The 16325-nt window shown below is 37.5% G+C and overlaps 1 protein-coding gene across 4 annotated transcripts in view; it reads right to left on the bottom strand.

Annotated features, from left to right (window-relative positions):
* Window positions 1-16325, bottom strand: part of PDGFC (platelet derived growth factor C) — a 259717-nt gene that overhangs the window by 123466 nt on the left and 119926 nt on the right. For 3 of the 4 annotated variants that reach the window (XM_025267962.3, XM_006078210.4, XM_044930377.1), the window contains exon 3: window positions 5155-5215. The exons of the other annotated variant lie outside the window; for it this stretch is intronic. In XM_025267962.3, the coding sequence (XP_025123747.1) occupies window positions 5155-5215 (61 nt within the window). The remainder of the gene's footprint in view (window positions 1-5154; window positions 5216-16325) is intronic. 4 annotated transcript variants of the gene reach the window in all.

Here is a 16325-nt window from a genome sequence, read left to right on the forward strand (position 1 = left end):
AACTGAATGCAGAGTCCCAGAGAATAGCAAGGGGAGATAAGAAACCTTCCTAAGTGAACAATGCAAAGAAATAGAAGAAAACAGTAGAAAAGTAAAGACTAGAGATTTCTTCAAGAAAATTGGTGGTAACAAGCGAAAATTTCATGCAAAGATAGGCACAATAAATGACAGAAACAGCAAGGACCTAATACAAGCACAAGACATTAAGAAGGGGTGGCAAGAATACACAGAAGAACTACACAAAAAAGTTCTAAATGACCTGGATAACCACAATGGTGTTGTCACTCATCTAGAGCCAAACATCCTGGCGTGTGAAGTCAAGTGGGCTTTAAGAAGCAATACTACGAATAAAGCTAGAGGAGGTGATGGAATTCCAGCTGAGCTATTTCAAACCCTAGAAAACAATGCTGTAAAAGTGTTGCACTCAATATGTCAACAAATTTGAAAAACTCAGCAGTGGCCACAGGACTGGAAAAGGCAAGTTTTCATTCCAATCTGAAAGAAAGGCAATGTCAAAGAATGTTTAGACTACCGTACAACTGCACTCATTTCACATGCTAGCAAGTTAATGGTGAAAATCCTTCAAGATAGGCTTCAACAGTAGGTGAACTGAGAACTTGCAGATGTACAAGTTGGATTTAGAAAGGCAGAAGAACCAGAGATCAAATTGCAACATCTGCTGGATCATAGAAAAAACAAGGGAATTCCAGAAAAACCTCTACTTCTGCTTTACTGACTACACCAAAGCCTTTGAATATGTGGATCACAACTTGGAAAATTCTTAAAGAGATGGGACTACCAGACCACCTTACCTTTCTCCTGAGAAACCTGTCCACATGTCAAGAAGTAACAGAAACAGATATGGAACAATGGTCTAGGTAGAAACTGGGAAAGTTGTAGGGCCAGGCTGTATATTGTCACCCTATTTATTTAACCTATAGGCCAAGTACATTGTGCGAAACATCAGGCTGGATGAATCATAAGCTGTAATTAAGATTGCCAGGAGAAATATCAAAAATCCCAGATATGCAGATGATACCACTCTAATGGCAGAAAGCAAAGAAACACTAAACAGCTTCTTCATGAAGGTGAAAGAGGAGAGTGAAAAAGATGGCTTAAAACTCAACTTTCAAGAAACCAGGATCATGGCACCTGGCCCCATCACTTCATGGCAAACAGTTGGGGAAAATATGGAAATAGTGACAAATTTTATTTTCTTGGGTTCCAAAAGCACTTCGGACAGTGACTGCAGCCACGAAATTAAAAGGTGCTTGCTGCTTAGAAGAAAAGCTATGACAAATCTAGACAGGGAATTAAAAAGCAGAGACATCACTTTGCCAACAAAGTCCTGTATAGTCAAAGCTATAGTCTTTCCAGTAGTTATGTATGGATGTGAGAGCTGAACCATAAAGAAGGCTGAGCACTGAAGAACTAAATTTTTTGAACTGTGGTGCTGGAGAAGACTCTTGAGATTCCCTTGGATCGCAAGGAAATCAAACCATGCAATCCTAAACAAAATTATCCCTAAATAGTTATCAAAAGGACTGATACTGAAGCTGAAGTTCCAATACTTTGACCACCTGATGTGAAGAGCCAAATCATTGGAAAAGACCCTGATGCTGGAAGAGATTGAGGGCAGGAGGAGAAGGGGGAGACAGAGGATGAGATGGTTGGATGGCATCACTGACTCATTGGACATGAGTTTGTGCGAACTCCAGGAGATTGTGAAGGACAGGGTAGCCTGGCATGCTGTAGTCCATGGGGTTGCAAAGAGTTGGACAGTACTTAGAGACTGGAGAACAATAGAAACACAGAATTCTCCTTAAATGCTTTACTGAACTCCAATTAGTAATGTTTATAATTTTATACACACACAGTACTACAGCAAAACATGTTTAGGCGATGATATTATATTTTATGAGTTAAAGTGTACAGAATTATACATACCACAAGGAGGCTAAAACCAGAATATAGAACAGAGATAAATAAGGAATAATTTACTTTAAAAAAGAAACATTCATTTTAAAGATTCACTACTCATTTCATTTTTCAATATTTAATCAACTCTCTTATTGAATTAAAACTATTATTCAGTATTAGAGAATTTACATTAAGTGGTAGGAACTCTGAAATATTTTAAGCATTGAAAGGCATTTATTTGAAATATTATCCCCCAAACCAGCTAACATTATTAAATACAAATTCATATTATTTCACCTCAGAACAATCAACTATGCTTAGTTAAGAAAAAAATATATTAAAGAACTTCATCTGTTTGGAGACTCAGCATCTGTCAGTATATTGTATGTGCACTGGACACATAATTTACAACATTCAGATGGAATTGATGAGCAATTTCAAATGTTGAAAGCAGTGATCTATTTCTTTGGGAGCACACAACGTCTAGATACAGTAGTGACATTTTGATGGGTAGATGTTTAAAATGTATCAAGGACAATAATAATGAAAATGTAATCAATACAAACTCATTTAAAAATGCAAATAAGGCCATTTGTTTATGAATTTAGTGAATATCTAAAATATGTTTAAATCTAAAATATGTTTAAAATTCTCTCTTACATTAAACTCTGCATTAGGGGAAATAAATGATTTCTAAAAAACAATAAAAGAGGAATTTATTTCTGTCTTAACATATCAAGCAATCATCAACACTGAAAAATGAGGCTTTACTGTTTCCTACTTATATTTAGCATTTCATATTCAAAAATGAATGTATATAATTTATATGTAATAAGCCTATGAGGTTCCTATAAATAACATTCAAAGAAAGTAGGAAAAATAGTAAATTTGGTTGCTTCTATACAAATCATGTCCTCCCACTTTATGTTTTTAATATTATTAACTAAACACTGTCAATAAGTGACAAAAGATTTGCATTTCCATAGCAATATTTGAGATTTAGAAGTTACATCTGTAGGAGGATATTTGGCTTCAGTAGGAATTCCACATCAAACTAGCAGCAATAAATGAAGAGTAATCACACTGGACATGACTGCACTTCAGAGGCTATATTTAAACAAACTTACACTCAAGGATATTCTAATCTTTCTGCTTGGCTGGAAAACATTACCTCCCACCCCACCCCCTACCCTCAACAACTGTCCTCAATCTTAAAGTGATGTTAAAATGTGCATAAAATATAACTGTGGGGCTTTTAAAAAAAGTGGAAGTCATAAAATAAAAATAAAACACATAACATCTATGGGTATATAGATTACTTAAATTCTATTCCTCAATGGCATTTTTAATAATGATCATGAGGTACCTTGGAGAAGGCAATGGTAACCCATTCCAGTACTCTTGCCTGGAAAATCCCATGGATGGAGGAGCCTAGTAGGCTTCAGTCCATGGGGTCGTGAAGAGTCAGGCACAACTGAGCAACTTCACTTTCACTTTTCACTTTCATGCATTGGAGAAGGAAATGGCAACCCACTCCAATATTCTTGCCTGGAGAATCCCAGGGACTGGGGGGCCTGGTGGGCTGCCATCTATGGGGTCACACGACTGAAGCGACTTAGCAGCAGCAGCATGAAATATTTAACCATGCTTAGCTATTTCATTTTCAGGTTATATTATGTTATCATCTAGTTAGTCTACTCTAAGAGAGTAAATAAAGAGATGTTGAATAATTGGCTTAACTATAACCACAGAACCATTAGCTGAATTCTCCAGCAACAGCCAGTTTTATGATAATAGTTTTAAAATCAAACCAAAGATCCAGAGAAAAGTGGTCTAAAAAGAGGAGCTGAAACACCGGGATGGGACAGAGTCAAGAAAATACATATTTTGAATTTTGGACACAAATTCAAAGCAGGGACTGAACTGAAACCTTACAGAGTCCACCAGAAGTTTCATTTCATTCATTTCATGGATGATTCTCCAACACTCCTTATTACTGCTTCCTTTGACGTTATCCAAAAATACCTACTCCCCTACATTCTGATCTCAGGGAGGACTCTGAGGATACATCTCTCAGATTGGACGCTGTCAGATGCCAGAAGGAGATTTAAGAATCCTGTACAGCGTTTGCACTGTTTACCCGACTGTAATCCCCAGTCAGCAAATGGACCAGCTGCATCCGTGACCTCCCAGAGAATGAACAGACCTGTCTGAACACAGGAGTTCCTTGAAAATTCTTGCCCATAAAATCTGATTTTGATGTTGAAAACTTTCCACCCATGTCCCCTATAAATCCACCGGTCCCTCTTCTGAAAGAATTGGAACACCATCCAAAGAAATGGAAAAAAGACAGGGAAACACTTGCCTGGGGGTGGGGAGAGGCAGGACAAGCCTAACAGGAGAAAAAAGTACAAAATGTACTTAATTTAATTACAGAAAGTGTAGTAATACTAATTATCTTGACATGTGGCTATTACTCTTATTTTCTAGTTGAGATCAGGCTTTTTAAAGAAAGATATGTATAATAAAAGCTTTAATAACACCTAATCATTTAAAGCATGCGATTTAAATTCCTGCATAAGCACAGAGACCATCAAAACATTTAAAGAAGTTATCATAATTCAAAATGTGATAGCAGTGTTGTAATCCTGTTAAAAACCAACCAAAGCCGAAGATTCATGATAGGAAGGCAAAATAAAAAAAAAATAAAAAACCTGATATAAATATGTATGAAGACTTTAACTGATTAACAGGAACCTTTTATATAGCACTTTCTGCCAAATAAAATTAGTATCAAAGAAGTATGGGGGAAAAAAGTCTAAAAATAATCAATTACAGTTTGAGAAAAATTCTGCCACTCTCTCTACACCATAACGTCAAAATAATGTGCAGGGGAAATTACTTTTAACACATCAAAGAATGCAAAAATGAGAACAGTTCTGTAACCCTGCTGCAGTTTGCAGATTATTAGGAATATGGAAACAGTACTGAGCATTGGCACAATTGGATAGAAATGTAGAATTACAAGAACAGAAAAACTCCCACTGTGAAAAGAAGACAGTGAAGTCTGTAGTTGCTCAGGTCATAAAATCAGATAAGAATATGATCCCACCTAAAAGGAGTCTCTTCTCTAATATGGTTCATTGTATAAACCTTAATCATGTGAGATTATGTCAAGAATGTATAAGTAAAGTTTAAAAATGTAAAGTAAATAAAAATATACATTTTGCTTACCTTTTAAATGTTCTTTCTCCTCTTTTCTATGCCAGTCCAGATGCTTGGGTATAGTTCCTCCCTGCCAGTAGATGGAGATAGTAAAATTGAGTCTTGTGGTGACCTCAAATCCTACTGTAGGGGGTTCAGAATCTTCAGTTTCAGATTTTGGAGGTAAAAATGATTTTAATGATTTAAAAGACACATAAAGCTTGTGATCATTGTTATCTGAGTCAGTCAAATGAACTCATTCATGGCCATCTGTACCAATGTATAAGGGAAAGGTCTTGGCTGGCATAGAAAAAAATAAAAGAAAGAGCATTATTTTTAGGATATATTTCCTTGATGCTTCATTCTTCCTAAATCTTGCTCATTTACTCAACTAATATTTATTGACTAGTGACTCAAAATTGCAGATTACTATCTCAATGTTTCCATATATATTATCTCTTTAGTTTTTTTTTAACAACCTTGTGAATTAGTAATAACTACCCCCTAATATCTTGTCCCAGAAACTATTTTTAAAAGTTGCAAATGGTGAGTTGGCTCTTGCTTGCCAAGGTTCTGTGGTTCACACAATGTTTAGTTAATGGCTTCACAGATTTATACTGATTTAGTTTCTTCTTCCTACTGATGAAGGGACCTTGACGTTCTGGGAAATTCATTTTCTGTTAATAAAACCCGATTTGGTTTTATTTCATTTCAAATGAACACAAGTCTTGTGCCAGCTTCTCAGGAAGAAATCTAAACAGCTATGGTGCAGGGCTTCCCTGGTGGCACAATGGATAAGAATCCACCTGCCAATGAAGGGGACACGGGTTCAATCCCTGGTCCGGGGAGATCCCACATGCCTCAGAGAAACTAAGCCTGCAAGCCACAGGTACTGAGCTTGAGTACTCCTGAAGCCCTCCCACCCCAGAGCACATGCTCAGCAATAAGAGAAGCCCACACACCACACTAGAGAGAAGCCCCCACTCGCAGCAACTAGAGAAAAACCTGTGCAAAGCAACAGAGACTGAGCACAGCAACCCCCTGCAAAAAAAAAAAAAAAGAAAGAAAGAAAGAAAACCACACTATGGTTCAGCCAGTTTATCGAGATCACATGGATCATCCTGAATAAAACAGAAGTTGGGAGGAGAGTCCCGTGACTATTTTTTTTCTTTTAGAAATTGCTCACTTAAGATCAAATTCATTAACATCTGTAATGACTGGGACTAGCTTCTGAAAAAGAATAAAATCATTATCATTTTCCAAAGCTAATAGGACATGCAAGTGTCTCTTGAAGATGATAAAGAAGCAAACTGGAAGAAAACTGAATTGAATATTGATGAAATTATGCAATAATTGGTTCCATTTTTCTCAGTTTAGTAAATCCGTTAGAATTTTAATTAAGTGAAATCTATTCCTTATCCTCATCACAAGTAAAGTCTAGGTTTATTATTCCTTGTTGTCCTGGTCCTTGATACCAACACAACACATTTTGGAAAACTAGGGCATTATACAACTTAAGTCTTTATCGAATTTGTTACAACATTGCGTTTGCTTTATGGTTTTTTTGTGTGTGTTTTTTTTTTTTTGGCCCCAAGGCTTCTGAGATCTTAGCTTACCCCACCAGACATCAAACCTGCACCCCTGCATTGGAAGGAGAAGTCTTAACCACAGGGCCTCCCGGGGAAGTCTCTACCCAGCTTCTTAAACAAGAGTAATTTGTTTAATCTAAGTAATCTGTTCAATCTGTTCTGTTCCAGAGCGATTGACTAAAATAAATCTACTCTTTTTACACAAGCACTGTGGTGATTCTGTCCAAATGAATACACTAATATTTATACACCTCTTTCTAGCTCTTATAAATTATTTTCAGATTACAAATCATTTTCTGACACACAAGTTTATTCTGCTCTCACAATCACTTAGAAGAGCCAATGTATCATGCAAAATTTATTAATGCAAAAAGAGTTGGTTGTCACCTTAAATTGACCATATAGTTTCTTGTCCAAACCAGCACATTTTTATGACTGAAATAAGGTGGTATTATTAATTGTGTCAAGACCACAGATATAAACCACGATGGTCCCCAGACAACCTGAGCTCATGGTTACCATAATGACAAACAGCTTTACCCTTCAATCCAGTGCTTTTGAGTCTAAATCCTATTCTCCTTCCACTACATTACATGACTCCAGGAAATTTTTCACCTCAAACATCTGTATGAAGAATTCTGAAGTGTCTGTTTTCCTGTTAGCATCCATAGCTATTTCAGTTCACCAAGTAGAATGAATGTTTTGTTTTCATCAACTTAGTAATATCTAGTACTTTCACAGTATTTTATTCAATGTAGGTTAAAATAAAAACAGCAACAAAATAACAATCCTAACTTTAAACATTTCCTGTTTAACCTCTCTTTAATGGATTATTTCTGAGGTCTTTCTAATACTACCAAGGAAGCAGGAGACATTTTTTACCAATAATTGCTGTTTTCTGGATTCTAACTCCATTCCATTGCTTGGAATAATAGGCCTGATGTTAACTCTACTTCTAAGTGTAAACATTATTCCAGAATTCGGTACTCCTTAACAAATGATAAATTCCGTATACATTTAGAGAAGATAAGAGGTCATTTGAAAGGTACCTTATCATTAGGGTTAAAAAGTATGGAAAAATGAAGCAATACTGAAAGTAAAAACTATATACCTTTCATAAGGAATATTGTCTCATGTATATATATATTCCCTTACTTGCTTATTCAGTTTTTAACTTATCTGCGTGTAATTTCATTAACAAACGTCAAGAGATTATGGATTTTGCTTAGGTGTTCATTTTGCTTTGTTTTCATTGTTTTTCACTAATGTATCCTCACCTATAATAGAGACTTAATAAATAAGTGTTGACTGGCTGGGTTGCCCAGAAGTAAAAGCACAAGTTTCAGCTGCAAACACACTTACAAAGGAAATGTATTCAGTAAAAAGTATGATATGTGGGTAGACTCCTGGCCTATTGCTGTTTTCTGAAGATTTCTGCCTTAAGAAGAAACAAAATCCCTCATGTTATGAGGGGAGATGTCAGCAATCGATTGCCACTCCAGCAAACCTGTTTCCATGGAACTGAGTTATACTAAACTCGTATTTGGAGTTACGTCACCACATCTGAGATCTCTAAAATAAAACTTCAAGCAACTGTAAGATTTCACTCATAGAGCATCATATTCAGGGAAGAAACTCTTTTTACTTTTCTGATCCAAAGTCAAATACTTGTTTTAAAAAATAGAATCCCCATTCTCTTGGTCAGACTTTAGAACCACACATATCTTTGAAACACAGATAAATTTGAGAGATTCTCTTCACAATTTGCATCTTTACTACAATTTGCTAGAGGAGAGTTATAATAGGGGATGTTCAGAACTGCTTGTGAGCATTATGGGATGGTAGGATAATATAGTAGCACCATGATGGTGAAGAGCATGCTATGGGCTGGTCTGGACAGAATTTAACAATATAGGAAGTTGTTGAGACAAAAACAAACTTTGACATATTTTGCTAAGTAATGCCTATAATCCTCTGTTCCCTTGTTATTGCTCCAAAAATAAAACTAGGCTTCAGGATTCTCAACGATGTTAAAGTTATGAACTAAGAATAACCAGAGCTATCTTTTTAAATCCTTTTAAACCACAGGCTTGAGAAAATTTTGAGAATCTGATGAAAAGTATGAATACTCAAGCCAGGAAAGTATATATATAAATACAGACTCTCATAATTTCATACAGTAGCATATAATTTCAGAATGTTCAACCAGCCCCTGAAAACTATTCATGAACCTTTTATCTATGAAATCAACACTCTCCTCAAAAATAACTTATCCATCATAAAGCAACCATTTGGGTAAAATATCATTAGTGTAAACGAGTAACCAATTTAGCAAACAGGGATCAATATAAGAAATCATTCTGAAAGTCTAACTTGAGTTTTGGATTAAATAAAATATATATTTATCTTAGAGTAAATTATACACACACACACACACACACACATATATATATATATTGCATACATACACACACACATATACATATATATATATCTCCAGTATTCTTGCCAGGAGAATTGCAGGGAATATAGTCCCTGCAATTCTCCTGGCAAGAATAGTGGAGTAGGTGTCCATGCCCTCTTCCAGGGGTTCTTCCCAAGCCAGGGATCAAACCCGTCTCCTTCATTGCAGGTGGATTCTTTACCACTGAGCCACCGAGGAAGCCTATATGCCACATTACCATTTGTAAAATAGATAGCTTGTGGGAAGCTGTTATTTAACACAGGGAGCTCACCTCGGTGCTCTGTGATGACCTAGAGGGGAGATAGGAGGGAGGTGCTAGAGGAAGGGGATATTTACAGCTGATAGACTCTGTTGTACAGCAAAAACTAACACCACAGTGTAAAGCAATTATCTTCCAATTTAAATAAAAACTAAAATAAATAATACATACACATATATAGGTAGGTGTAACATGTTTTTTACATAAAAAAATAATGACACTATTTCAGACTTCTGGTGCAGAAACTCTATAAAACATTTTAAAATGTTTTCTGAAAACATGTATCCAAAATGCATAATTTAGAACAATCTAAGAATTATTTTCATGCCATCCACAGGGTTCTCCAGGCAAGAAGGCTGGAGTGGGTTGCCATTTCCTTTTCCAGTGGGTCACATTTTGTCAAAACTCTTCACTGTGACCTGTCTTGGGTGGCCCTACATGGCATGGCTCGTAACTTCATTGAGTTACACAAGTCCCTTTGCCATGACAAAGGGCAATCCATGAAGGGGAAAGGAAATCAACCCCGAATATTCACCTGAAGGACTATGCTGAAGCTGAAGCTCCAACACTTTGGCCATCTGATGCAAGCAGCCGACTCAACATTAGCTGGAAAAGCCCCTAATGCTGGAAAAGACTGAAGGCAAAAGGAAAAGGGGGCAGCAGAGGATGAGATGGTTAGGTAACATCCCAAACTCAATGGACATGCATTTGAGAAAATTCTGGGAGACAGTGGAGGACAGAGGAGCCTGGTGTGCTGCAGTTCATGGGGTCGCAAAGAGTAGGACATGACTTAGCGACTGAAAACCAACAAAGAATTCTTTGCATTCATTTTTCAGTGATATTTTTCAAATATTATCTTTTTTGGAGAAAGCTTAAAGATTTGTTTGCAAGGAAACGTGTACAAAACCTGATGCTCCAATACTTTGGCCACCTGATTCAAACAGCTGACTCATTGGAAAATACCCTGATGCTGGGAAAGATTAAGGGCAGGAAGAGACAGAGGGGTGATAAAGGAGGTGACAGAGGATGAAATGGTTGGATGGCATCGCTGACTCAATGGACATGAGTTTGAATAAACTCCAGGACATAATGAAGGACAAGGAAGCCTGGTATGCTGCAGTCCATGGGGTCACAAAGAATTGGAGATAACTTAGAGACTAAACAACAAAATGCAAAACCAGAAATAGATTCACAGAGAGAAAACAAACTTATGGTTACCAGGGGAGAGTGTGGGAGGGGAGAAGATAATTAGGAGACTGGGATAAACAGGTATACCCGACTATGTATAAAACAGTTAAACAAGCACAGGGAACTATATTCAATATCTTCTAATAACCTATAATGGAAAAGAACATGTATACAATATGTATGTATGAGATGTATACAGAAAAGAATGTAACATATACTTTAACTGCACTCCTATATTTCAACAAGAAGGATTATTTACTATAATAGCTTATAAATGCAAAGACAGAAAATTTACCATTTTTGAGCATTAACAGTGGACTAGTGACTGTCAGGGAGAAGGCAATGGCACCCCACTCCAGTACTCTTGCCTGGAAAATCCCATGGACGGAGGAGCCTGGTAGGCTGTAGTCCATGGGGTCGCTAAGAGTCAGACACGACTGAGCGACTTCACTTTCACTTTTCACTTTCATGCATTGGAGAAGGAAATGGCAACCCACTCCAGTGTTCTTGCCTGGAGAATCCCAGGGACGGGGGAGCCTGGTGGGCTGCCATCTCTAGGGTCGCACAGAGTTGGACACGACTGAAGCAACTTAGCAGCAGCAGCAGCAGCAGTGACTGTCAGGCATTAGTGTGAACTATCCAACAACAATGCTGTCAGAGAGACCCTGGCACCATTGCTCCACCAAGCAGAACACTTCTAACTCGATCAACACATCATGAGCACAGAGAATAAAAAGTGGCGACAAATGTGGGCGCCCCCCCCCCCGCCCCGCCCCCAGCAACAATGCTTCCGCCTGCCGGCACAGGTTGATAACAAAGCTGCTTCCTTCTGGGGCTAGCTGTAACTGCACCCTAGGGTGGGTAGTAAAAAGAGTTTACACATTCGGAAATGGGCGGTGGTTCTCCTGAGCCATGGAGGGGATCAGATAGCAAGAGATAGATGTAATTTGATCCTAGTTCTCTCCTGACCAAATTGACAGTGATTCATTTGCAGAAAATATTTAAGACAACATTAGAAGTTGTCATCTACCTTTCATTTTTTAATTACATTCTTTTTTTTTATTGTATTGTGTTTTTTAACTTTACAATATTGTATTGGTTTTGCCATATATCAACAACCCAAAATCTTGTTCAGTCACGTTGAAAGCAGTAACACAAGGATTGCATATGTTATATATATATTTTTTAATATTTATTTGGCTTCACTGACTCTTTGTCCCAGCACTCAGGATCTTTAGTCATGGAATGTGAACTCTAGTTGCGAGAAGTAGGATCCAGTTCCCTGACCAAGGTCCCCTGTATTAGGAGCGTGAAGACTTAGCCACTGGACCACTGGGGAAGTCCCTGTTGTTATTTTTTGCTTCTTAAGGAATTGTTATGATACAATTTAAATCTTTCACTAGATTTTCTATTTCATAAAGCAAATTTAAGAAAGTTTAAAAATATAACAGTACTATATATAAATTCTACCTAGACAGTTGAATATTTTTATTAATAATATTAACTAAAGCAGGTTGTTTCTTGACAAATGTACAGTAAGTTAGGTTCTTTTTCTCAGTGAACACAGTACAGAAACTTACAGGAAAACTGCACTGAGAGTACATTTTAAATCAGCATTGGATTCAGGCTCCTGTAATGCTCTGGAATCAGCATTATTTTCTACTTGTCACTATAGAGTACAAGTGAAGTGGAGAAGACAATTCACTAACTTATTCACGTTATTTCTCATTAACTCCCTCTCCATAAAAAATATAGTATAACAGTTCAGTATAAGAAGTGCAGTACAATAAAAATCCTGAAAGGTGGTTAAATTATAATTTTAAAAATATGCCTTCACCCCCAAATTTCATGGTTTAGTCAGGAATGAAATATCTTAGCATGCATATGAAACTGAATTTTTTAGTAAATCATAGAACGTATTCTACATAAAATTAGACTTCAAAGCTGTGTCTAAATGTTTCAGTCAACAAATATTCAACGACTGCCCACTGGGTTCAGGTTATTAGAGGGGTGCCAGGCTACTGCAGCCCGGTGGCTCCAGGTTCACTGCCACACACTTAGGTGCTCCTTATTTGAACCAAAAGTGCTGAGCATCAGTGAGAGGTGACTCTTCTACCTCTTGGACTAAGTGACTTTTAAAAGCATATCGTAAGTCTCCATAGTCACTTAAGCTCCAGGAGTTGGTGATGGACAGGGAAGCCTGGCGTGCTGCAGTCCATGGGGTCGCAAAGAGTCAGACACGACTGAACGATGGAACTGATAGTCACTTAAGGTTTCTTTTGGCATCAAGAGATGGTGGTGGTTGGTGATGGTCCAGGTGGAAGAAGCTACTATACTGTCATCACGGCCAAGGCCAAGTGTCTTTACTTCTCAATTCAAGTGAACTTAGCTATCAATCTATCGATATCTGCTTTGACCTTAAAATAAGCAGCAAGTCATCTAGAGAAGGCATAGAGAATTGAAAAATGTCCAATATAACCTCAGAAGGTATGTATTTTGAGTGTTATGCCTCTCTTGCTGTTCATGAGCACGTGATTATAGCTAGTTTGGGTATTTTTTTCTATATTAAACAGAGATCCTAAATTAAAACCATAAACCTCCAATACAAAAGAATTGATGGGGAGTGCTAAGAAGCCATTTAAGTATCAAAGAAAAAAAAATGTGAAAGTGAAATTTTAAGCAAAAAAGACCAAATCATTTGACTCACTGACAAAGTGATATCATGTGAGGGAATTACATGAATGAATATTTTGTGGCCATACCTGTCACTAAAACAAAACAGAAGCATTTTGAAAGTTCAAATAAAATAGTTTTATCTAATATAATACCAAATTGTTGAGCTGGAAACCACCTCTTTCATAGCTCATTTTGAAGTCAAATAAAATTTTATTACTGCAAAAACAAACTGTTCTCAAAATGATTTCTGTGCAAACACTGTTATTTAAGGATTATCTGTCACTAGCTTTGAAAATATAACTGAAGAGTCAGTGCATCTGTTAGAGGATCAATTTATAATGTTTTACACTGAATAAAACATGCAAGGAAAAATGGATATATAAAAATGACCCTCCTAAATTAGAAGCACATAGTTTTTTATACATTTTCAGGGAATGATTCTATGATTATTTTCTATCAATGAGCTGCCAATCAACGATGGAAAGATATGACAGTAACAAACTGCTCTTTTATCTGTTTCATGTTATTGTTCTATTTGGTACCACTTTCTACTTTCTGACCCACTTAAGATATCTTAGATTCTCTAGAATCTAGTCTGATACCTGGAGTTCATTCTTTGCCAAGATTTTGTCCTCAGTATTCTTCTACAATCTCAAATCCTTGGCAAGCTTACTTCTTGAACTATCTTTCATAAGCATATGCTCTTTGAATCTACATCAACAGCTCAGAACTCTCTTTCAAACCACAAAACTCACATTCCCAAGTGCTTCACTACCTTCAAATCAATATATCCTACTGCAAACTTACTCATCAGGTCTAGATGGTCTTCTACTTTACTTTTATAATATCGCCTCAAAACCTCATGATTTTTAACTTTTGCTTATGACACTACATGGTCAATTTAATATGATTGAGATGATTTTTAAAATAAGACATGGCTTCAGTTCACTCAGTCCTGTCCAGCTTTTTGCAACACCATGGACTGCAGCATGCCAGGCCTCCCTGTCCATCACCAACTCCTGGAGCTTGCTCGAACTCATGTCCTTTGAGTCGGTGATGCTATACAACCATTTCATCCTCTGTCATCCCCTTCTCCTCCTGCCTTCAATCTTTTCCAGCATCAGGGTCTTTTCTAATGAGTCACTTCTTTGCATCAGGCAGCCAAAGTATTGGTGTTTCAGCTTCAGCATTAGTCCGCCCAATGTATATTCAGGACTGATCTCCATTAGGATGCACTGGTTGGATCTCCTTGCAGTCCAAGGGACTCTCAAGAGTCTTCTCCAACACCATAGTTCAAAAGCATTAGTTCTTTGGTGCTCTGCTTTCTTTACGGTCCAACTCTTACATCCATACATGACTATTGGAAAAACCATGGTTTGACCAGACAGACCTTTGTTGGTAAAGTAATGTCTCTGTTTTTGAATATTCTGTCTAGGTTTGTCATAGATTTTTATTCCAAGGAGCAAGCATCTTTTAATTTCATGACTGTAATCAGTATCTGCAGTGATTTTGGAGCCCAGAAAAATAAAGTCTGTCACTGTTTCCATTGTTTCCCCAACTATTTGCCATGAAGTGATGGGACCAGATGCCATAATCTTAGTTTTCTGAATGTTGAGTTTTAAGCCAGCTTTTTCACTCTCCTCTTTCTGTTTCATCAAGATGCTCTTCACTTCCTCTTCGCTTTCTGCCATAAGGATGGTGTCATGTGCATATCCGAAGTTATTGATATTTCTCCCGGCAATCTTGATTCCAGCTTGTGCTTCCTCCAGCCCAGCATTTCGCATGATGTATTCTGCATAAAAGTTAAATAAGCAGGGTGACAATATATAGCCTTGATGTACTCCTTTTCCAATTTGGAACCAGTCTGTTGTTCCATGTCTGGCTCTAACTGTTGCTTCTTGATCTGCATACAGATTTCTCAGGAGGCAGGTCAGGTGGTCTGGTATTCCCATCTCTGGAAGAAATTTCCACAGTTTGTTGTGATCTACACAGGCTGGATTGCATCACCGACCCGATGCACATGAGTTTGGGTGAACTCCGGGAGTTGGTGATGGACAGGGAGGTCTGGTGTTCTGCAATTCATGGGGTTGCAAAGAGTCGGACACAACTGAGCAACTGAAGTGAACTAAACTGAACACAGTCAAAGACTTTGATTTAGTCAATAAAGCAGAAGTAGATGTTTTTCTGGAACTCTCTTGCTTTTTCTATGATCAAATGGATGTTGGCAATTTCATCTCTGGTTCCTCTGCCTTTTCTTAATCCAGCTTGAACATATGAAAGTTCTTGGTTCACGTACTGTTGAAGCCTAGTTTGGAGAATTTTGAGTATTACTTTGATAGCCTGTGAGATAAGTGCAATTGTTCGGTAGTTTGGACATTCTTTGGTATTGCCTCTCTTTGGGATTAGAATGAAAACTGACCTTTTTCAGTCCTATGGCCACTGCGGAGTTTTCCAAATTTGCTGACATATTGAGTGCAGCACTTTAACAGCATCATCTTTTAGGACATGCAATATAGCTCAGCTGGAGTTTCATCACCCCACTAGCTTTGTTTGTAGTGATACTTCCTAAGGTCGACCTGACTTCCTACTCCAGGATGTCTGCCTCTAGGTGAGTGATTACACCATGGTGGTTATCTGGGTCATGAAGATCTTTTTTGCATATTTCTTCTGTGTGTTCTTGTTACATCTTCTTAATATCTTCTGCTTCTGTTAGATCCACACCATTTCTACCCTTTATTGTGCCCATCTTTGCATGAAATGTTTCCTTGGTATCTGTAATTTTCTTGTAGAGATCTCTAGTTGTTCCCATTCTATTGTTTTCCTCTACTTCTTTGCATTGATCCCTGAGGAAGGCTTTCTTATCTCTCCATGCTATTCTTTGGAACTCTGCATTCATATGGGCATATCATTCCTTTTCTCCTTTGCCTTTAGCTAAAGGCAAAGATATGGCTTAGGACCCAGCTGGTGTCCAATAGGTATAATAAGTCCCCTACTTAGAAGCCTTCAATTTTCAAACTTTCAAAGA

This window comes from Bubalus bubalis, chromosome 17, assembly GCF_019923935.1.
Source record: "Bubalus bubalis isolate 160015118507 breed Murrah chromosome 17, NDDB_SH_1, whole genome shotgun sequence".
Classification (NCBI taxonomy): Eukaryota; Metazoa; Chordata; class Mammalia; order Artiodactyla; family Bovidae; genus Bubalus; species Bubalus bubalis.